A 23196-nucleotide genomic window follows, 5' to 3' on the forward strand; every position below is an offset into this window, starting at 1 on the left:
CTGCTTCTCTTCTTCTTCTTCTTCTTCTTCTTCTTCTTCTTCTTCTTCTTCTTCTTCTTCTTCTTCTTCTTCTTCTTCTTCTTCTCCTTCTCCTTCTCCTTCTCCTTCTCCTTCTCCTTCTCCTTCTCCTTCTCCTTCTCCTTCTCCTTCTTCTTCTTCTTCTTCTTCTTCTTCTTCTTCTTCTTCTTCTTCTTCTTCTTCTTCTTTTCTCCTCCTCCTCCTCCTTTCCTCCTCCTGCTCCTCCTGCTCCTCCTCTTCCTCCTCCTCCTCTTCTTCCTCCTCCTTCTCTCCTTCTCTTAGACCACCAAGCTATCTCCCCAGCCATTGCTTTTCTTCTTCTTCTCCTTCTTCTTTTCTTCTTCCTCTTCCTCTTATTCCTCTTCTCCCTCCTTCTCCTCTTCCTCACCTTTTGAGACAGGGTCCCCCTATGTAATTTGCCTTGAACTCACTATGTAGCCAAGGCTGGCCTCTAACTCACAGTGATCCTCCTGTCCTAGGTGCAATTAAGATGTGTGCAACCATCCCCCGCCTAAATTATTTCTTATAAGGACACCAGTCAGTTTGGATTAGGGCTCCCCTTAGGGTCATGTTTTAACTTAATCACCTGTTTCAAGTCCCTATCTCCAAATATAATCCATTCTGAGGTTCAAGGGGCTTAACTCTTCAACATGGGATTTTAAGAGAATATGAGTCAGCCCATAATAACTATCAGGCATTTTCACTATCTGTGGTGTAAGGATTTCCTCCTGGGACTTTTCTTCTCTAGTCTGGAGGGATAGGTAGAAAGCATTAGCACAGCCCATAGGGGTACCACAAAATGCCTCCTAAAGGGCCTCTACCTCGGGACAGAGATGACTATTTGGTTTGAAACACTTTTGCCAGCATCACCTGCGACAAAGAAGATGAGCCTGATTCACTCCCGCTAGGCAAGTGTGTCCACTCTTGTGTCTGCATCTCAGGTCTGGGTGGGGCAACAGTTCCTGACCTGCAAGCAAGACACAGCCTGTGTTTCAGCCTAATGCTGATGTAGGGTGCACTGTGAATTCCACTCTGGTCACTCTCAGTGTGGCTCTGACATTGCCCAGAGTCTTGGGATGAGGCAAATGAACACATCTCCTTCTGTGTACCCTACTCACCTCAAATGCCAGTTGTTGCTTATTTGTATTTTGTAACATTTCTAAAAGATATAGCCATTGTGAACAATCCACTTCTCACTGAAGAATTTTCACTCAAGGCAAGTGGTAGCAGTGTTGTAATTTAAATTGTGCTGTGCATAACATCTTTCCTTCATGCTACTCCACTTCCCATCTCTAGGTGATTTAGACAACTTATTCATAGTTGAAATGCCATTAAAAACCTTATCTGGGACTGGGGGTGGTGATTGTTGCTCAGTGATAGAGCACCTACCTAATGCATGTGAGTTCTGCAGTTCAACCTCCAAGGGGGGACTTTATCTAAAGGACCAAGGAAAGAACTCTTCTGTCTTTACTACTTTTTTGCTTGAGTGCAAAGAGTAAGACATACATTACTGTGTTCTTGCTCTGCAAAGAGCTGCACACACAGGGCAGCTCACTTGAGATTTAAATGAAGTATGATTACTTACAATTCCTCTCCTTGTCTGGCTTTCTTATCTGAAACCAGGTAGACAGTTCCAAAACTTCCACTGCCAAGTTTCTGCTGAAGTTCATATCTTCTTGCAATCAAGGCCCGTGGAGAAGTAGAAATGGCTGTTGATCCTGTCCCACACTTAGCAGCCTCTTGGAATTTCAGCATTGCTCCAAACAGCATTGAACTGCTCTATTCATTTATGGAAACCTAACATTCAAGTATCCATGGTCAAATTCATCCGAGAAGTATTGGTCAATGCCTAAAATGTGAAAGGTCCACAGGTCAGTTCTAATGAGTGGGAAAAGATTCCTAACAAAAGGCCTAAGTCTTTCACAGGGAGTCCTGCACCTGGATTAGAAGACTAAATGGCGCCACATTGGTCAGCTCTAATGACCTGAGAAGGGGAAAAATAATGGAAATACTGCAAATTCTACAAGCAGACTTTCATAGGAAGACAGCCTTCCTTTATTCACCCAAATTTATCAAAACCGATTGACAGCCAGATTTTCACAAACTTCTGAGATGTGTGTCTATTACATAATCAATAATCTGTTTGAAACTTATACACCTCAGCAATTTAGGAAAAACTCAAATACGAGACCATTATCACGTGCTGGGCTCTGAGCTCTTGCATCTCCCTTCAGGAGAACCAGGCATTCGTCGGGTTCTGTTCGCTCCGCGGTGAAGAGCATGTGGGAGACCTCATGATCTACAACGTTGTGGAAAAAACAGCGCAACCCTACCATCCACTTTGAGGACATCTCCTGACCTATGGACCTTCTGTAGACCTTAAATCACAATTTTTGCATGTATTAAAACAGATGTGAAGAGGAGTACGGATTCAGAGCAAATTTTCTTTGCATCCTAAGCAAATTCTGATCTACTTTATGACTTTATTATACCACCTGGATACAAAGTAATATTCCTAAGTGGAAGTAATACAATTCAAACCTAAAAATGTATTTTAATGTCAGCTGTATATAATAAATGTGATAGGTAAAACTGCACTACCTGGAGAAGCTATGAAATATATGCAAGAGTTTATTTTTTAAACTCTTGCATATATTTCATAGCTTCAACAAACATTGAAAGGGCAAATAGTGTCCAACAAACACAAATGCTACCCAAGGAGAAAAAAAGTGGAGAAGTTAAAGAAAGCTGAATGGGAATTTGGATGGGGCATGGGGAGAAATCCCACTATACATGGAAAGAGAAATCAATCTCTCTCATTGGGGCAAAAGACAAAAGAAAGTTTATCCAAGTCAAAAACCAAGGTTCTTTGGCGGTGACAAACCAGATGAAGCGATGTCACTGTAGGTTCTGCTAAAAGAGGAATATTACCTTAAAAGTAAACGTAAATCTTAACCTCAAGGTGAACAATTTTTCTATTCAACGTTTGAAAAATGGACATTTTCGAAAAACGGGGCCATATGCATCCGTGGGGCACCGGCCATGGTTATTATCCGAGGGAGTCCAAGGAAGTGAGAAGGGCGTGAGCTGGGAGGCCTAGACGACCGGGACCCGGCGGGGCGGCTGGAAACCACCACCTTCGCGGCGCGGAGAGGGGGGCCCAGCACCTCTGAGCAACGCCCTGCGCATTACCTTTCCCCACCGCAGGTGGAGGACCCGCGGCGCCGGCGGGCCTGACTCAGGACCATAAAACCCTGACCGGCCGCAGCTAGGAGATGCGGCGCCCGCGGAGTTCCGGACAACGAAGACTAAAGATGTTTGGTACTGTCGCCAAGGAAACGGCGCGGGGCATCTTGGGAAGTCGGGGCAAGCCCGTCATTCAGACGGAAGTGTCCCTGCACCGAGCAGGCGGGGAAAAGAGAGGCGGGCCGCACCAGCCCAGCTTTACTAAAAGGAGGGAAGCAGCTGCAGCCTTTGTTTTTTGGTTTTTTGTTTTGTTTTGTTTTAGCAGTCCCGCGCCTGCAATCCCGCGAGCACCTTGTCCCGCATAGTCGGCCGCCACCCGCCCGTGACGTCACTGAGACCCGCTTCCAGGTGACAGCAGACCCGGCGACTTCCGGTTCCCACTTTAGAGTAAGTGTTCATGTGCTGGATGGGTGCACCGCTCTGGGCCCCTGTGGGCTTCGGGTGGAGTGGTTGGGCCTCTGGGAAGACCTAGCAGGTGGGCTATACAGCCGGTCAAGGCGACAGTTGTGAGCCCGATCTGGGAGAGCTGAATTCGAGAAATGAAGATCAGACATTTTGCACGCCTGTGCCCTATCCAGCTCGCATTTGTTGCTATCCTGTGTATGATCGGATCCCGTAGTTGCGTTAGGATAAGTCAACTCGGTCTATGTTCCTAGAAGTTTTACGCGACAGACTTGTAAATAACTCAGCACTGCACAGGCTGAGATGTGGCCAGGGCGGGAACTTGGTGGAGGTGAGTCTCAAAAAAATGGAAGTGCAAACAGCCATTGTTGACAGAATGTCACAGTTTAAATAAAGACAGGATTCTGTAGTTGTGCCGCATTAAAGGCTGAAGTTCAAGAAGAATGAGTAGTATGAGTTACTACCCACATGGAGAGGAGTAACTGGGCCAGGCAACCAAAGATAAGATGGAGAGGTCCCCAGCTCGGGTGAAAATGGGTTGTTGGGGTCCTATAGATTACAGCAATTAAAAAGGCAGGCAGAACTTCAAGACCTAAAACAAGTTCCCAGACTCCAGCAATTAAAAAAGAAAGCTTGAGTCTGTATCAGAACTTCTCCATACTTTAACCAAAACCCGGTGCTTTTGGATGTTTGAGATTGATAAGGATAAGCTATATTTTTATAGTTTGGACTTTTCACTTTGCCCCTCCCCCCAAGTAGTGACTACAATATTATCTGAGTATCATAATTCACAGAACTTCTGTACCTGGTGTTCCTTATTGCATTTTAACTGAATTCCCTTTAGAATCAGCAGGGGCCTCATTCCTATCCAAAGATCAAAACCCATGAAGCCATCGTGTTTGCACTGTTTACCAGCGGGAAAACAAGAGAATTTAAAAAGCCCTCAGCTATTGTTGCCTGAGGATATAAGCAAGGATCAGAGAGGTGGACACATAAAGAGCGTAACAGTTGCTAGTTATTGTGCTAGAAGCAGTAAACTGGGGCCTCTATAGCTAGCATCAATGGAAATGTGTTCTGTTTTCTTCTACAGGCAGTTCTTCAGCTTGTCATGGGTATCCGCGGACTGATGAGCTTTGTGGAAGATCATGGTAATGAGTTCTTCATTGATTTGAAGATGCGGGACACAAAAATTATCATAGATGGCTACGCTCTTTTCCACCGACTTTGCTTCAATTCAAACTTGGGGCTCCGTTATGGAGGAGACTATGATTCTTTTGCAGAAGTTGTGCAGAAATTCTTTGAGTCGCTGTCCGCTTGTAATATATGTCCATATGTCATACTAGATGGAGGATGTGACATTTCTGACAAAAAGCTTACAACTCTAAAGGATCGAGCGAGAGAGAAGATCCAGATGGCCCATTCCCTTTCCGTGGGTGGGGGTGGGTACGTGTGTCCCTTGCTCATCCGGGAAGTGTTCATACAGATGTTGACCAAACTGCAGGTATGTTTTGTGCAGTGCTTTTCAGAAGCTGATCAGGACATTATGACACTTGCCAATCACTGGAATTGCCCTGTGTTATCATCTGATAGTGACTTTTGCATTTTTGATTTGAAAACTGGGTTTTGCCCATTGAATAGCTTTCAGTGGAGAAATACGAACACCATTAAAGGGACAAAATCCTGCTATATTTCTGCCAAATGTTTTTCTCTTGATGCCTTTTGCCGTCACTTCAACAACATGAACAAAACCCTGCTACCTCTCTTTGCAGTGCTGTGTGGAAATGATCATATTAATCTGCCTATTGTGGAGACATTCTTAAGTAAAGTATGCCTTCCTCTTAGAGGTAGTAGTTCTAAGGGGAGGAGACATCACCGAGTTCTGGGAATTCTGAGCTGGTTGTCTCATTTTGCTGACCTTACTGAAGCACTAGATCATGTTCTGAAACATCTGCCAAAAAAGGATCGAGAAAATGTTAGGGAGCTTCTCTGCTCCTGCATGGAGGAATACCAGCAGTCGCAGGTGAAGCTGCAGGACTTCTTCCAGGATGGTGCCTTCGTCTGTCCAGAAGCCATGAATCTGGGTTTACCGGAGTGGGTGGTGGTGGCTTTGGCCAAAGGCCAGCTCTCCCCTTTCGTCAGTGATGCTTTGGTATTAAGACGAACCATTCTTCACACACAAGTAGAAAACATGCAGCGCCCAAATGCCCACAGCATCTCTCGACCCATCCGGCAGATTATTTATGGGCTTCTTTTGAATGTGTCATCACATCCAGAAAACGTGTCCCCGAGGGCATTGCCATCTCAGTCTCTAGCTTTCAGTGAAGTGGAAAGGATTAATAAGAATATTAAAACATCCACTGTTGATGCAATAGAACTGCCCAAGGATTATTCTGACTTGAGCAAACTGACCAAGGTGAGGATTTATAATACTAATGAAATTTTTATAAATTGCTTTATAGATTATAAGGTGCTTTCATATTCTTTCTCATAATCTAACAACTCCAGATTGGTTGCTGTCCTGTCTTCATTTAAATCAGAAAATAGTATTCAAGTGAACTACGTCAGTTGTTGTTTTTGTTTTGTTTTTTGCCAGTGTCAGTGTTAAGACCCAAACCTAGCACTTAGCTCTAAATCTGCCATTTCCATTTATGTCAGTAGTCTTGTAGTTACTGCCACTTTTTATACCAGCAATCAGTAGAATAGCATTGACTAAACAAATGGAAAAAGCAAAACCTCTGAAGTGCAAAAATAAAGTGTACACATAGGCACTTTATACAGAATTAACTTTGTAGACACTGGATTTAAGATTAGAATTAAAGTTTAGGTGTAACATTTTTTATTACTGAGGAATTCTTTAGGTTTAGGTTTGTGGCATCCTGGTGACTTACTTTGACACCAAAAAGCATGACTTAACCTGAGTCAGTATTGCACAAACCTAACACTCAGATGAATCTCCATTTCAAGGAGAAAAAGTCCTCACGGATCCCAGAATTCCCTTTCCCTTTTTTATAATATTATATACATATATTAAGATGACAAGTATGAAACTGCTTATCCTGATAATAGAATTAAACTTGGAATTTAAACACAGATAAATTTATAAAAAACCTCAGTGCCCACTGTGTTCTTAAGCATCCAGACCCACAGATCACTCTGGGTGCTGGTCTGCTGAGGAGTGTGAAACAGCAGCACAGCCTCGCAGTGGCTGAGAGTCAGACCTTCCACTGCTGTGGGAGTCTCCCCTACCTTCCGCATCCATGCACACCAGTGGTGCTCTACCATCAGTGCAACCATTCTTTAAATTGTTATAGTTACCACGTGTGACTACTGAAGAAATTATTGCCCATTCCAAGATCATGAAAATGGTTTCTTGGCTTGCACGTTTAAGTCTGTAATCTACCCAGAATTGATTCCTTGTGTATAGCTATGAAAAAAGAGACTGTGAGTGAATCCAGGAAGCGTAGGATGCTGATTGTATTCCTAAGTGGAGATGACACAAGGTTCTCATCATTTACCTGTCTTCAAAGTAGAGTGTAATGTTAGTCCCTCTTTTCATTTGGCTTTCCCTTGGCATGGATTATCCAGCGGTAGTGAAGCTTTGACATGCATAAATTGTGTTTGTGAAACTAGAAATATTAATGTAGGGTTGTTTCCTAAACTAGAACCATGGTATTTGGGTTTAATTGCAGTGTTGGCACTTTGCAGTAAATAAGTGGGTTTGCAGCTTGGCACTTAGCCCCAAGAGGTTCACCATCACTGAACCAATGCTGCATGTAGCTTAGTGCTGAGCGCACAATCACTGTAAACAGGACCTAAGTGCAAAGGAGATTGCAAACACAAATGCAGTACAAGAAAGGTGTAGAAACTTTGTAATCACAGCTATTTGTTTGTTTTTAAAATAGTATTTCATCTGCTTTTGTGCCAGCTCGAGATAGAACTTAAGTCCCACAAACTGCATCGCATACTGTCATTCTGGTTATTAGCTGCAGTGGAGAAAACAACCCTCAAGGTCACAAGTACAAGTTTAATTCCAAGGAGACATGGAGCCTGGTCGTTCTGGGTGTGTGAGGCGGTACCCAGGAGCAGGCTCTTCCGAGCACTTCTGCTCCAAGCCAGCCTCTTTGCAGGACTTTTATTCCCCAGGAAAAAGGATTTTTCATGTGAACAAACCTAAGCAGCTCTAATGGTGTAAGCAGACTAGATCCCCTGAGGACTGGTGAGTTCTGTGAAACTTCTCATGCCATTTCTTCTTCTGCCCATTTCACAGCCAGACTGGAGAAAAGCTTAGAAACTTGCCCACTGGTCAGAGAGTTCGTGGGGAGCAAAACGTCTTTGAAGTTTAAGTTTACACTTTGCTTTGTCATAAAGTTATAACTTGAGAATTCAGTAATTTAAGTGTTATATGACAGAAAAGAATGTTTGGGGCTTTCAATAGTTTAGGGAATTTAATTTTTAAGTAGTTAATGCTACTTCCAATAGTTACTACGTTGTAAATCACTTTGCATATTTCTAATTTTAAAAATATTGTCACAATATTGTTACCAGAAACACTATTTAAAATAGTTGTGCTATTCAGAGGCCTCATGTATTGATGAGGAAATTTTTGTCAATTATGTGTTTGATTTCAAGTTAACATTTCTATTCTGAGCTGTCTACCACTGTTTCCACTGTCAGGTGCTAAGAAATGTACCAGACTCTTTCCTCCTCCTAGAAAGAAGAAAACTTTTTCAGGCCACAGGCAGGGACCAGGAATACTGTTTCCTAAAGTCAGATTATAAAGTTCCCTTGAAGGTACCCATTTAATAGTCTGAGTGTAAGAGTGACTTAGGAGGTCTATAAAGTTCTCAAAGTCTTGAGAGTCATTAAAGTAAAATTATTTCATAAAGAAGCTCACAGCCCTTTGGAGCTGTTTCCTTCTGAGCTTTTACTCAAAATACATTCTAAATAAAATGTTTCCGTGTGATGAGTTACTCAAGCACAGTGCAAGTACTCCTTAAAATGTTCCCATCTGCCTTGAGTATGTCCCTGTTTGACTTGTAGCCAGCCTGTCACAGTCCCTCTGTAGGAGAGCAAAGCCATTAAAAAACATTTAGCAGGAAGAGTCAGACTCAACATATGACCCACAGCCACAGGACACATAGGGGAAGTTTATCTTCTGAGGGTGACCTCTGATGGCGCTACAGAGAAAGTAGGTGCCTAACACTCACTAGCAAGTACGAGTAGAATACTTAAGAATACTTGGGCTCCCCTCAGATCACTGAACCAAAACTTGGGGGTAGGAACTGAGGACTCAACTTCTGACTGGCTCCCAAGTGATACGTATACTTAGCATACTGCCCGCCTGCCTACGCAGGATAATCGCAGAAGGGCTCTGCAGTGACAGCAAACCATGCCCGCTTTCAACCAACTGTATTCACTGCACCTTATTATGATTCTAAACACTAGGTACGGCTGATTTTCTTTCTTTTTCGGAGAAAGGTAAGTTTCACAACTGACTAGTATCTTCATGCCACAAAAATCAATCAATCAATCAATCAATCAATCAATCAATCTCCTAAAGTAATTTGCAGGATGTCTGGTATTTCAGCTATCCTTGGCTAGGCGGCAGACGCTTCTGTTAGAAACTCTGAAGGTGAGACAGACTGTCCTGGACCCGATCCCGCTTGCTCTGAAGTTGCCCGTTGCTGTCAGCTGCTACTGGTTGCAGCACACGGAGACCAAGGCCAAGCTGTGGCATCTACAGGCCCTGCTGCTGGGGATGCTGATGGGCCCCTTGCACGCCATCAGCAACAGCTCTGGTAGGTGTTTTAGAAACTCAAAGACTTCGTGCATGTTGCTTACAAACTATGTGTCTTCAAGAGCTCACACTAATAAAAGTATCTCCTTACCCCCATTGCTTACATGAGAAATGACTGTTTTTCACTCATTAGTAATTTTTTTTAATATTTGTGTGTGCTAGACTCAAGTGAACAGCTGCTGTGTGCTGGTGCTGCCCAACCTGTTTGTTCTGTGGCACCTGAGACTTTAACATTCGAGGCATGACAAGGTGTCCTGCCAGTTGCATTGAATATTCTATGCTCTCTACCCCATCGTTCATACCTTAGCGACATCACCACAGAAAGCATTTAAAGTTGCCCAGAAACGCAACTTCTGGTTACCTGCAGCCACAATAAACTTACTCATGCTTGTGGGTTTTTTTTTTTTTTTTTTTTTTTTTTAGTACTATTTTTGGACTGTTTCGATTAGTATGTAAGAAAAAAATCTTTCTACTGCAGGAATACATTAAGGCAATTTCATCTGCATTTATATCAGATGAAGTAAATGTTGCAGCATTCCAACAGTTCTTTAAAGCATTAATAGCATAATGTTATGATTTTTTTTTTTTTTTTTTTAATTTTAGGGAAGGGTCTACAGGGTGTTCAGGGTCTCACTACTAGATCGGACTTGTAGTGATCTGTTTATAGCCTCCCAAGAGCTGGGATTATAGGTGTGCGCCACCACGTCTAGTTTCAGTTGCCTCTCAGCAAGCCCGGGGCGGGGGGGGGGGCAGCATGGCAGGCCCAGGGATAACCCCCAGCCCCTGTGCCTGCTTGCAGGCACTTTAATCCACTGAGCTACTTGGCCGGCCTTAGAAATGTTTTAATATCATCTAAACCTTATGAAATCATCGTGCTCTACAACAGTGTTATGTGGTAGCTGGTAGCAACCTGTAGTTACTTCAAATTACAATCCAGCTAAAACATCAGCTTCTCAGTCACGCTAATTATGTTTCAGGTGCTCAGCCGCCACACAGGCATACAGGGTATTGCACTGAACATCACAGTTATATTTACGTTTTGGGGAGGCAGTGTTGGGGTATAGTTTCCTTTTTATTTTTTTAAAAAGAATGAGCAAAATAGCACAGACCCCCAAACACCCCAAGTATTAAGGCTTGCATGTGACAGCGGCCTTCAGAGGAACTGCTGGTGAAGGACTGCTGGGATGTCCTCCCTGAGTAATACGTTCAGCACAGGAAACTCAGAGCATGAGGTAGCAAGTTGTACCTGAGTCCTGCAGAAGGGGCATGTCAAGGGTTATTTCTTTTTTTTTAGGAAATATGGAATCTGCACCCCGGCAAGCTCAGTGCCTCACTGCTCGCTAGCTGGTGAAAGGTGGGACTCCTTTTTATTAATTCTAAGTTGGTCTGGGTGTTATTTTGTGTGTCAGGGCTTAAGCCTGCAGAAATGCACAGCTGAATATACAGAGCATTCTACGTCCTACGTTGGTTGTTTCTTGCCCTTTATTTTCTAGGAAAAACTGGTTGTCATGATTCTGAGATGGAGTCATATTTTGGTCTTTCTCCCATTAAGCAGGTTAAAATTGCACCCAAAACACCCAAGTTATTTCTTTAAAACAAGTGCACTACAATATGGAGCACTGTGTGATAGAGACCAGTAAAAAGAAGAATGTTTAATAGTCATCTGTATTTTTCACAGACACATTTTAGAGAATTCACATGCATACATTTACGGTCAGGTAGTGCAGCAGTGGAAAAGATCTTATTTCAAGGAAAAAAAATAAAAAATTGGGGGTTGATTAAAACTAGGTTACCATTATGAAGATACTTCAGTATAACTATTTCAACCTTCACAGCAAGGTATTTATGAAACCACAAGAAAAAACAAGTTCTAGACTAATTTTCTTCCTTGTGGGATTGCAAGTCTTACGTGGGAGGAAATGGCAGGGTGCCGTGTTTTGGGAAATGCTGCCCTTGGACTGTTTCTTTGTCTGTATAAAGATCTGCAGGGCGGTGGTGCTAAGAAGTTGTATGAAGAGTTCCAGCGGGTGAAGGAGCCGCCGCGCCCAGGTCCTAGCTTGGATTTAGACACAGCTCACGTCTTCTGTCAGTGGCAGTGCTGTCTCCAGATGGGGCTGTATCTCAATCAGCTGCTGTCCACTCCTCTGCCAGAGCCAGACCTAACTCGGTAAGCACCATGGGAAACTTTAGTTCAGGTGAGAGCACAAAGCAAAGTCTTATTCATATTTAAACAAAGACATTATTTTAAAACAACTATGAAATTGATCTTGGATCACTGTTACATCTGAAGAGCTGAAAACAGGAAAAATATTACTTCTGTACTCCCGAGGAATATCTCCATGATAAATTCCAGCTTTTAGAAAAAGGAAAGGGCAAAGTTGTTGGTAGGCTCTAATGTATTTCTTCACTTTGTGAGTTTTTTTGAGATATTACTTTATGGAGGCCTTTTCTGATCACCCTACTGAAGTACTCTTTAAAGTACCCTAGTTTTATCACTCTGTTGTATTATTATTAATTTCTTACTACTTAGCATGTTGCTCACTTGAGTATTTACCAAATGCCTACTCTGCATTAAAATGCACAATAACAAAATGCACTCATGGAACTTTTATTCTAATGAAACGACTATTAGACATCAGCATTTTATCTTGTCACATAAATGTGAAGAAGTTGAACCTCTATACCAGGGAGTATTACGCCTGGCCCTGGAGTATACGATGGGTAAGGGAAATGAGAGCAACATGGGCCCATGGCCACAGCATAGGATCAGGGGATCGGGCATTTAGGAAGCTCTCCATCCAGGAGATGCCAGAGGGACGACAGAAGATGGTAAGGTAACAACATGAAGTATTTCAGACTGCTTGTGTGCTTTATCTCCAAATATGAGGGCAGACTTGACTGTTACTGTTCCCCTGGGCCCCAGAGTTCTTAGAATAAATGGCAATATAGGAAGGCATCATGCAGTGTCATGGTGTGACTCGTTCAAGGAACAAAGTTGCTAATACATCTCTGGGACTGGTATCTGAATTCCAAGCCTCTGCCAAACAAGAGGGTGGGGTTAGTTGGCCTTTGACCTATGAATTCTTTATTCCTTTCCTTTAATAATTTAGCTTATTCTTTTTTTTTTTTTTTTTTCAGAACCGGGGATTGAACTCAGGGCCTTGGGCTTGCCAGGCAAGCGCTCATTCCACTGAGCCATCTCCCCGGCCCCAATTTAGCTTATTCTTGACTAGGTGCTCCACAGCTACTACAGCTCCTTTCCCAAAAGAACAGGAAAAGCAAGCCCGGATATTCCTATTAATAGCACTTTCAGTAGGACGGGGTTCTTGTACCTAAGGGAAGTCAAGGCTTCGTAATCACTGATTTACCCTGATGAAAGGATGTGTTGGCGCCGACTGCTAAGGCATGAGATGATCAGCGCTGCTATAAATCATATGTGTTAAATTTAGGTATTCTAGTTAATCTCATCTTCTGTTTGTTTTTAGCATAAGTGAATGCCTTGCAAATAATGCCAGTAAATGGGGCCAGGGAGACGGCTCAGTAGAATAAGCACTTCCCTGGCAAGTGCAAGGGCCTGAGTTCAATCCTCAGTTCCGCCAAAAAAAAAAAAAAAAAAAAAAGCCAGCAGAGGTTTCTAGCATGTATACATATGCCTGTTTGGTTTATCAGGGTCATCTTAAATTTCTTTTTTTTGAAGAACTAAAGAGGCCTACTCAACTTGATGCCAGTTGTAAAGCCAGTACACATCATCACTTAATTAGATAATTTAATTATTAGGCAAGAAGTAATTGTATTAATTCCTCAAGTCCTTTCAGTAAGGAACAGATTACTGTAATGATTTTATGGGAATAAGAACTCTCAATGTTCAGATAAATTGATTGAAGCCACATTAACCACTGTTTTCCTGCTGCACTGCTTTAAATCGCACTTTTCTCCCCCTGAATAGACTGTACAGTGGAAGCCTGGTACATGGATTATGCCAACGACTGCTAGCATCGACTTCTGTAGAAGATCTCCTGGGTGTGTGTCCTGAGGCCATGCAACTTTATGAACGGATGTTTAACGTCACAAGATCATGTGCCCCAGCTGAATTATTCCTACCGAAAGGTAAATCAAATACGAAAAAAAGAAGGCAAAAGAAAAAGGGTACCCACTGGTCAAAGGGTTCCTGTGGTGGGGGAACCCCCTCAGACGCTGGCTGCTGGCATGAGGGGGGCAATCGCTTTGGCTTGCTTATGGTGGAAAATCTGGAGGAACACACTGACAAGCTTGAGTAAGCTCATCTTCGTCAAACTAGATGAATAATTCTAACATTAAATTCATACTTTTTAAATTGTCCTTATAACTTTTGTAATTTAATACCAGAGTATTTTGTATACTTTTAATAAACAATGTATGATTTAAGAAACTTCTGTGTACATGAAAACATATTTGTACTTCTTGTGATCCATTTTAGTAGTTTATAAACATTAAGTTGCAACAACTCAGCTGTGTTTGCAACAACAGCTGATGTCCCATTTAAGTTATTTTCCACAAATAGAGCTGGTAATGATTTCAAAAATTAATTTTAAGTAATTTATTATTTTAGTATGAAAACTGGGCTCTCAAGAGAATCCAGGGCATCAGATAGAAGAAACTTAGTAAATGAGGCCACACAAAGTTGATAAGCCTGTAAATACACCCCAAGCTTTACAGCAGAAATTGCAGCTCAGCAACATCAAAGCATTCAGGGCTGCTAGATCTAGAGGAGAAGGAAGCAATGAGAAGAAATGAAAATATCAATACATAAGCAACCATGGGTTCTAGGTACTTTTTCTATTACAGGTTTTGAAAAATACTGGCTCATCCAACTTTTAAGAGGTGGAAATGTAACCCAAAACCTCATACATGCTAGGCAAGTGGTCTCCCCCTGAGCTGTAATAACTTCCTGACTCTAGTTTGCATTTTTGGAAAAAAATAACCAGATACACGTATTAGATGGTTGTGGAAAAAGTACGTCTTACTGTAGTGAAAAGGTTTGCAAAGCACTATCTTAGAAAATGCTAGAAGGTGCTAAATTACAAATGCCAGCAGTTACAAAAGTGCTGGCCAACTCCAAATAAAGAACCTAAAAACAAAAACAAAAAAACAACAAGTGGACTGAATCCACCTGGACAAGATCCGAGACGTGTATCCCAACTCTGAGGTCCTCACAGCTGTGTTCTTCCTTCTTTACTCTCCCAATGGTTTATTTCATCAGCATGACCCACAGGTGCCTGAAATGGCCATCTTGAACAGGCCTATGTCCAGTTCCTGCCATCTGATAAGAAATACCTTGTTCTTAAGAGAAGTAAGCCAGCATCACTCAGTGTCACATACACAGCTGACAAGTGGTGACTGGCTCCAGGCATTTATGAAATGTGTAAGTACAATGCTATTTGCTCCTACAATGTTCAGTCCTAAAAACTGTTTCAAATAGGTTTTACTTTTTTTTTTTTTTTTTTGAGATAGGATCTTGCTATATACTGCAGTTTGGACTTTGTTTACAGCCTCTCAACTGCTAGGATTACAGGTGCACGCCACCACATCCGGTCTCAATTGTGCCCCAGGGCAGGACTGGCACAGCAGGCCCAGGGATCAAACCCCTGGCCTCTGTGTCTGCATGCAGACACTTTCATCCACTAAGCTATTTAGCCAGTCCTTCAAAAACTTCTTGAAATAAGATTTTTAAAAATTATTTTAGTGACAATACACAAGGCTCCTTAAAGATTGTGTTTTATGTTTTCAAAAAGATGATTGTTCCCACAGGATCAAGAAAAAAAGTCTTCGGGCTGGGGAGATGGCTCAGTGGAATAAGCGCTTCCCTGGCAAGCGCAAGGGCCTAAGTTCAATCCCCGGTTCAGCCAAAAAAAAAAAAAAAAAAGTCTGGTACATCCATTTTTGACAAGTGCATTTTACCTATAAGTAGTTGTTCTAACAAGAACTATAACTGTGTTTAGCAAAATCCTCTCTTGCTTGATTCCTGGAGTTTGGAGCTAACCTAGAGATTCTACCAATATGTGTGTCCTACTTCCTGGAAACACTGCTGCTTAAAACCACCAACCTTGCATGAAAACCATGCCCATTTGGCAAATAAATGATCTGACAGGCAGGGGCCCAATTTGAGAGAGTACGGGCAACTCAGTTTAACTGAAAGTAAAATGAATTACGTGAGTCATCCTTTTCCCTCATTAAAAGCATTTTTTAGAAGTCACATTTCCTTCTGTAATCATCACAATCAGGGCCATTCACTTAAAATCATCCAGCCTGCAGTAATGGACTGCAGTCTCATGCAGTACTGTCCATTCGCTTACTCTATTGGAACTCAAGAAAACTTATCTACCACGTACAACTTTTTCTGTATGTATCAAGGGAAAGGTCAGATGCTCCACAGGAATATCTAAGAGGGTTCACCAGAAAGAAAGGAAGGTGTACCAGGCTGGCTGCTGCCAAGTCATTTTTCTTTACTCCTTGGGAGACAATGCAATAGCAGTATTTTATGAAGTAGTCAACTGGGTGCAAACTGAGTGCTACAACAGTTCAAAAGAAAAGAGGCTAAATTACAAGATTAACCCTAGAACTGGCCTTAAAAGCTAGGAAAGCCCTGTGTGTTGGCAAAAGCCTTGTAACCCCAGCACTCACTGAGGCAGGATTGCTGTGAGTTTGAGGCCAGCCTGTACTATGTAGAGACCCCTGTCTCAAAACAACAAAGACAGGAATAAAATTCACATCAGCTATAAAATGCAAAGGGAACACAGAATGTTGTATGTTCCATATTCCATTTAAAAACTCTACTGTCTTATGTTTTTAATCAAGTCTTTAGTATTGCTGATTTGATTCTTGCAATGAAATCCTATGTGAGGCTTTGAAAATAGTAACTCAATTAGGAATTCAAGTATGTAACAGAAGAAACTTTGGGCAGATGAGAAAATTTTAGGAGTAAAATTGCAAAAGAAAAGGTTACTATACTGTATCTGTAGTTATTGGTGATAAAATTATACCAGAAGCCTTTATGGTACAAGCTCATTTTCAAACCTGGACTTTGAAAGCTTATTCATCCATAAATATAATCACTGTAATTCTTTCATGATTCTGGAAAAATAATTCAAATTCACTTTAGTGTTTCAATTGGAACCTCTAATTTGAATTAAGTATAATGTTAGGAGACAAAGAGGTTTATCATGGGGCTGGGGAGATAGCTCAGTAGAATAAGCTCTTGCCTGGCAAGCACAAGGTCCCGAGTTCAATCCCCAGTACCACAAAACAAAAAAAGATCTTTATCACCTGAAGGAACTCAGAAATAGTTTTTTTCCTCCTTTGTGAATCAAAGCAAATGAATCAATTACTAGGCCTCAGTTATCCTACCCATAAAATGAGAATTCTAATAGTTGGTTACAGTGTTATCTAAATATAAAATAACTTGTTACGTTTAAGTGCCCGTGTGCTTCACAGCGCCTGGTACTAGCATGTAATAAAACATGCCTGGCACTAACATGTGCCCTGAATGACCACTGAAGTTACAGCCATACATGAAACCCAAGAGCAAAGCCAGGAACCAGGAAGAAACGAGAGCTGAACAGCAGAAGCGCAAAACAAGCAACACCAGGGTTTTCAAGGCTAAGAGTAAAATTTTCAAATGCAAGGGACAGCAAGAGTATGCAAGGCAGCTGACAGAAGGGCAAGAGTATGAAACAGTATTACGTGACGTAAGCAGAGCTGAGCTGTCACACTGAAGTCATGCCGGGAAGAATAGAGGACAGCCAAGAGAATGTGAATGGTGGCATCCAACATGAGAAAAGGTGAAAAACACAAGGAATCAGCCCCAAGTGAGTAATGTTCCTCCAGCTTTTTTTCCTGTTGTCAAGGAATTCTCCACAGTGATTTTTAAATTCAATTTGAAAGAGCCTTGGATATGTCTAAAAATAAGAGTAAATACTACTGTCACTTCTTGGGAATTTCCTCTTCTGGCAACCACAGTTATTACTCCTCACTCTGAGGCAGCCGAACAATTTACTCCCTTAGTGCAGTTGACAGCTATCCATGGATGTTCCCCTGACCACTTGCTGTCTGGCTGCTAGCACATCATGAACCTAGAGTACCATCTGCAAGGCTGTCACCATCTAAAGCAGGACAAAAAGCAGCACCTCCCTGGTAGTCCTGTACTTTCAGTGAAATGAAGGTGAAGCGCTTTGTACTTAGCTCTTAATGTTTTTGATGCATTTCAATTGTGACACCTAAAAGTGCTTTTGCTTCTTGTACCAACTTAGAATTATTATTTTTGTTAGAGCAATGAATTAAGAACATGCCTTCCCACTTGCAGCGATAGGCTTTTCGGACCACAGAAGATAAACTGCATTTGACTTCTTTCCAGACTTCTGAATGGTGTCAAAATTCAAATTCCTCAACTGCAAACATTCTGAGGTAAGAATCTCCAGCAGGGGAAAGAAGTGTGAGATTCAAAGGCATGACCAAACCAGACTATATGCATGTGCTGAAATGGGAGATGAACCACAGTGGTTGGAAAAGTGTTTTTCAGAACATGTTTCAATACATATGCAACCTCCCCAGTTTTTACTAGTCTTGACAACATCTGACATATTTGGTTAGTCTTCCTCTTGATAGATACACACACACACACAGACACAGACACACACACACACACACAGGTTAAGAAATAACTATCCTATCACTGCCTTGGAGGCATGTGATGTTTTCTGTGTACAATATAAACTGCTCTCATTAGGATGAAGGAATATCTAGCAGTGTTTCCTGAGGAAAAGTTTCTGGTTATAAATTATAACCTAAATACACTTACCCACTAAGAATTATTTGAAGATTAAAAGTTCTAATTTTTGATTTATGATAACTTATAGGGTTGAATCACTTGACTCTGAAAAAACTATGCCATCACATAAGCCAGCATATAAGATTAGAGAGTCTTTTCAGGTGGTTTGCGCATATCAGTACTTTTACGAGAATTAAAGCTCTGGTACTTCCTTCTAGATAAATGAAGGCACTGCTCTTCTATTTTTCTGTCTGGTTCATATGGTACACATAGAGGAAAAAATTGGGACACTGGCAAAAAAGTCAGTTTTGTTGTATCTCAACGTGTTGCTATCACATATACAGAATAATTATAATATGATGGAAGAGGGTAATGAAATTGTAGATTAAGCTATGTTAGATAAACTTAATCTGAAATATGTGGAAACATTTTTTAGTTAAAAAATACTAATATTTCTTTAAAATGAGGCACTGAAAATATACCAATGAGGTTATAAATTGCTGACAATTTTGCTATAATACATAATTATGTTGCATACATAATATATTATAGATGAGTATCTCTTTTCAATTCTTATTGCACTGTCATTCATTTGTGTAGGACAGGACATGGAGAAATGAGGAATTGAGGATTTTGATATAAATATGTTGAGTAAAAAACACTGCTTAGGCACTTAAGTGGAAACACTCTTAGGTAGTTTTTTTTTTCTTTTCTTTTAGGGAAGGGTCTATAGGGTTCAGGGTCTCACTACTAGACCAGGCTTGTAGTGATCCACCTGTTCACATTCTCCCAAGAGCTGGAATTACAGGTGCGCACCACCATACCCACCCAGTGCGCCCTGGGAGCTGAGCTATATATTTAAATGTATTTAGTACAGGGTCTACAGGGTCTTACTACACAGATCGAACTCATAGTGATCCTCCTGTTTTCAGCCTCCTAAGCACTGGGATTATGGGTGAGTGCCACCATGCCCAGTCTCAATCTCTGTCTCAGCAAGTCCAGGGAGTGGGGCCGGCAAGGCACATGGGGGATCGAACCCAGGTCCCTAAAGAAATATATACTGACAGTTGAACCCTTTGGAAAGGACAGCATCAACAGACCATTCTTTCAGTATTTCTTTTACCTTAAGAAAGGTAGAAATCAAAGGAAAGATGACTATGGTATTGAAATCTGATTAACAGTGACCTCAACAAACCCTTGTTTCCAATTATAAAGTACTGTAGGCTCTAAATACTCCGACTTGTACAAGCTGTTATAAAAGACAAGCTAAGGAAATTTACCCTGTTATAATTAGCACCCATTTTGTAAATCAGAAGTCATGTAACACCATGTATGGACCGTAACAAGAATTCACTAAGAGACACTGTCATAAATTTACCTTAGAAATATATTATGTAAATACAATTTGGTTTAAGATGTTCTATGAAAATGAATTAGTATCTTTTTCCCCTAAGACTGGGCTTTTAGGATATGTCAGCTTCTTTTATTATTAAATTTTGTCTTTTCTAAGCAGTATACTTTACCTAAGTCAAATTACACCAGTTCTCTGAGAAGCCGCTAATTCTCTTATCCATGCAAGGTAGGAAGAAGCAGAGAGACCAGACAGTAGCAGATGGATGAAAGCTTGGGTTAGCAACAGGAAGGACAGCAAAGACATGAAGGAGAAGGCAGAGATGGAGAGGAGACAGAAACACAATTCAGGCAGAAGAGCACATCAAAACACTGGACCCACTAAGAACAAGCTGTAGTCCAGTGATGACGGGACTGATCACAGCTTGCACATCCTCCCTGTTGATGTTCTGAGAACAAAGACACTCCACTCAGGAGCGCTGACACAGCAGACCCTGACAGCCAATCTGCTACCAAGTGTATCTGTCCCAAAGGAAACTTCCTGTTGGTGGATGAAAGGGTGGGAGAAACTATGTCACTTCCTTTCTGATCCAGTGAATGCAGTATACAGATCTGTTTTCATTTTCTTAAACATCAAAATGAGTAGGCAAGTTTTTCTATCAAGGCCTAGATAGTAAATAACCTTTGGGGGCCAAATGTTCTCCGCTGTAACTACACACTTTTACTGTTGTGAAATGGAAGTCACAGTAAGCAACAGGTAAATCTATGTGTGGGTAGTTCCAATAAAACTATTTGAAAAATAGACAGATATGTCCTACGTGGCATCATTTGTCAACACCTAAACTAAACAACAGTTCTATATGGGTGCATTAAGGAGGACTGAAATAAAACTACTTGTTATGGTTTGTGTATAGGTGTCCCCCCCAAAGCCTCATGCAGTCTTAGGGCAGCTTCTGGAGTTTGTAATTGATTACTGTGGGTGTGGATGCTGCACCTGCCCTGGGGCAGGTAATTTGCATTACAATGTAAGGTGGGAAGAGAAGCCAGCTGCTTGAGCTGCTGCTACCCCTCCCTTGTGCTCTTGCTCTTTGCCGCAGCCATGAAAGGTTGCTTTCTGCTCTGTGCTGCTCTGCGTTGGACCCAGCTGAGTATGGACTGAAACCTCCAGTAACTGTGAGCTAAATAAACCTTCCCTTCCTTCATTTTGAGTGTCGGGTATTTGTCCCAGCAACGACAGAAGAGTAACTAAGACACTACTTATCTAATTTTAATACTAATTCACTGGCTACCCAGAACTGCTCCAGGTAAAAAAGGACACTCATAAAATCTGATTGATCCCATTATGCAACCACACAGATGAATATAGAACATGAAAACATACTAACTAGCATTCTAAAACTGCTCTAACCGTATTTATGTGTCAAGTTTGTCAGTCTTTCCTATTAGGCATACATTTTCGATACAGTCACCTATTTAGTTGGAGCTTGCTGTATGTTGCTCTGAGGATAATTATATTGCTTGTTTTTGTGAGACAGGGTCTCACTATATACAGGCCAAGCTGTCCTGAACTCACAAGGTAGCTTGGACCGGCTTCAAGTTCAAAGTGATCTTCCCGCCTCAGCCTCCTTCCTGAAGGTAAGCATTACAGGGATGTACCACCATACTTGTCCTAAGATAATGTGTCACACATGGCACACCCATTTGTTTCATGTTGTGTAAGACAATGACTTGATAGAAAAGAGCAGATGGTGGAGACACAGTATTTTCTTTATGACCATAAGATGGCACCAAATTGCCACTTCTCAAGTAAAATGTACTTCCTTGTAGTTATCACAGGAAGAATAGGTGTCTTTAATATGATTGAACAGATTAGTACTTTTTCAAAACTGTATTAAATAGCACATTTTTAATTCAAAAGCTAACAACAAAAGAACCTAAAAATGGATCCCTAATTACCCCATTTCTGGCACTGAATGCTCATAATGTTCTGAGATGTCGTTTCTACTCACTGGGTTACTCAAAACAATGCAATTATTGCCTTAGAAGGAATACTGAGGGGAGAACCTCGGACCAGATACAAAAGGCAATTCTGCCAAGGAGCCATCACAGAAACATGGGCCCGAAAGGGTCAATGCCCATTCGATGTGAACTGAGCAAAGGGGGTGAAGAACAGGAAAGCTGCTACCTGCAGTGTCCAAACACAGGCCACTGACATTACCTCATATACACTCACTGTGTACATGACTCACAGGTCTGCATCAGAAAGGATTTCTAGGAATCAAAACTACTGACTCAAAGAATTGTTTCATTTTTCTCCCAAACCTCAACATTTAAATTTATCTTATCCAAATAGAGAAAATTATGTTAAATTTCTGTCTAGATTGATCAACTAAATGTTTTCTAAGAAAAATACACTATGATTTTTATGTTCAGATTTTTGGCTGTGTTTGCTCTTAACAGTATTTATAAGGCATTATACTATTCTTATTCGACTATTACTACTACTACTACTACTACTACTACTACTACTACTACTACTAATCCACACTCACATTCATACCCATTTTGAGCAATGAGGAAAGGCCACCTTATTTGACATTTAGCTGGGCTTTGAAATACAGGTAAAAAATTGAAGCACAAGGAAAAAACTTCAAGCTTAATAAATGCTGTTCCAAAAAGACCTAGCAGCGGATTGTCCTGGCACATTTACATGGGATACGAGGCGGAAAGAGTCCAAAGAATTAGGCATAAAATGAAAAACAACAAAATCCATTGTTTTCTATTCTCTTGCCACAACTTGTTCAAAGCAAGTAGCTATTTTCTAATGTTAATACTGTTCACTCACTGCACCACAAAGCTCGTTCTCAGGTAGGCTGTTCATACATGTATGAGTGTCACCTCACAGGTGTCTCACTCCAAATACCAAAAAAAATGTGCTATCAGTGATGTGGTTTCCTGTTGGCAACCTCAGAAAGAGACGTATTTTGAAAGGTCTATAACAAAGTAGTCTACAATGTTCTTATCTTTGGCCCTTGTTATTTTAAATTTATACAACTGTTTGCTGACTAACAGAAACTTTTTAAAACATTCTGCCAAAGCTGAACTTAGACTTTAGGCTAAGTAAAATTTCACAACACTAAAATTTTACTATTCACTATTTCACAACAGTAAAAATGTGCAATTACAATACAGAACATCTGTCCCCCAACTTTAGTCTTAGACAAAAACTAAACAAAAGCAGCTTCTAAATGACCATGGTTGTATTATTTGTTGAAACTGTACTTTCGATTTGATTTGAAACTGTCTCATTGCTATATGTTTATCAATAAAACTTTGAAAAGAAAAAAAAAAAAAAATGACCATGGTCTTCATACCAGTTGTGAACAAGTCAGCCATGCTTTAACTGATTCTATGCTATAAAAGCTTCACCTTTTATCATGTCCAATGGGAACTTTCAAGAGTATCATGAACTTCACATTTCAAATGGCCCTGTGTCCCACTACAGCCAAGTCAGTTTAGGTTATTTTCCTATTAACAATTCTAATATTCAAGTCAGGCTAGAAACCTTTATTTTCTCATT

General features: G+C 41.1%; 3 protein-coding genes across 5 annotated transcripts in view; 1 reads left to right on the forward strand and 2 right to left on the reverse strand.

Annotated features, from left to right (window-relative positions):
• The window catches only part of Nek11 (NIMA related kinase 11), a 389368-nt gene extending 386058 nt beyond the window's left edge, over positions 1-3310 (reverse strand). For both annotated transcript variants that reach the window (XM_023706560.1, XM_023706562.1), the window contains exons 1-2: positions 3211-3310; positions 1604-1867 (exon numbers count right to left, since the gene is read on the reverse strand). In XM_023706560.1, the coding sequence (XP_023562328.1) occupies positions 1604-1788 (185 nt within the window). In that variant the 5' untranslated portion in view covers positions 1789-1867; positions 3211-3310. The remainder of the gene's footprint in view (positions 1-1603; positions 1868-3210) is intronic.
• A 126-nt stretch (positions 3311-3436) lies between these two features.
• Aste1 (asteroid homolog 1) lies at positions 3437-10999 on the forward strand. The gene is made up of 4 exons (XM_023705273.1): positions 3437-3651; positions 4757-6079; positions 9254-9464; positions 10758-10999. The coding sequence occupies exons 2-4, from the start codon at positions 4775-4777 to the stop codon at positions 10805-10807; spliced, it is 1566 nt and encodes a 521-aa protein (XP_023561041.1). The 5' UTR covers positions 3437-3651; positions 4757-4774; the 3' UTR covers positions 10808-10999.
• Positions 11000-11086: 87 nt separating this feature from the next.
• Atp2c1 (ATPase secretory pathway Ca2+ transporting 1) overlaps positions 11087-23196 on the reverse strand; it is a 147130-nt gene continuing 135020 nt past the window's right edge. Inside the window, exon 29 of one of the 2 annotated variants that reach the window (XM_004625023.2) lies at positions 11087-11622. In XM_004625023.2, the coding sequence (XP_004625080.1) occupies positions 11527-11622 (96 nt within the window). In that variant the 3' untranslated portion in view covers positions 11087-11526. The remainder of the gene's footprint in view (positions 11623-23196) is intronic. The other variant, XM_023705261.1, reaches the window with a different exon arrangement.

Source organism: Octodon degus, unplaced genomic scaffold, assembly GCF_000260255.1.
Source record: "Octodon degus isolate 3935 unplaced genomic scaffold, OctDeg1.0 scaffold00008, whole genome shotgun sequence".
Taxonomy (NCBI): domain Eukaryota; kingdom Metazoa; phylum Chordata; class Mammalia; order Rodentia; family Octodontidae; genus Octodon; species Octodon degus.

Excerpts from the sequence above, each read along its gene's own strand:
- Aste1 (XM_023705273.1), top strand. The coding sequence starts at position 4,775 with ATGGGTATCCGCGGACTGATGAGCTTTGTGGAAGATCATGGTAATGAG. Across the intron at positions 6,080-9,253 it reads ACTTGAGCAAACTGACCAAG|CTATCCTTGGCTAGGCGGCA; the intron begins GTGAGGATTTAT and ends CTGGTATTTCAG. Across the intron at positions 9,465-10,757 it reads CGCCATCAGCAACAGCTCTG|GAAATATGGAATCTGCACCC; the intron begins GTAGGTGTTTTA and ends CTTTTTTTTTAG.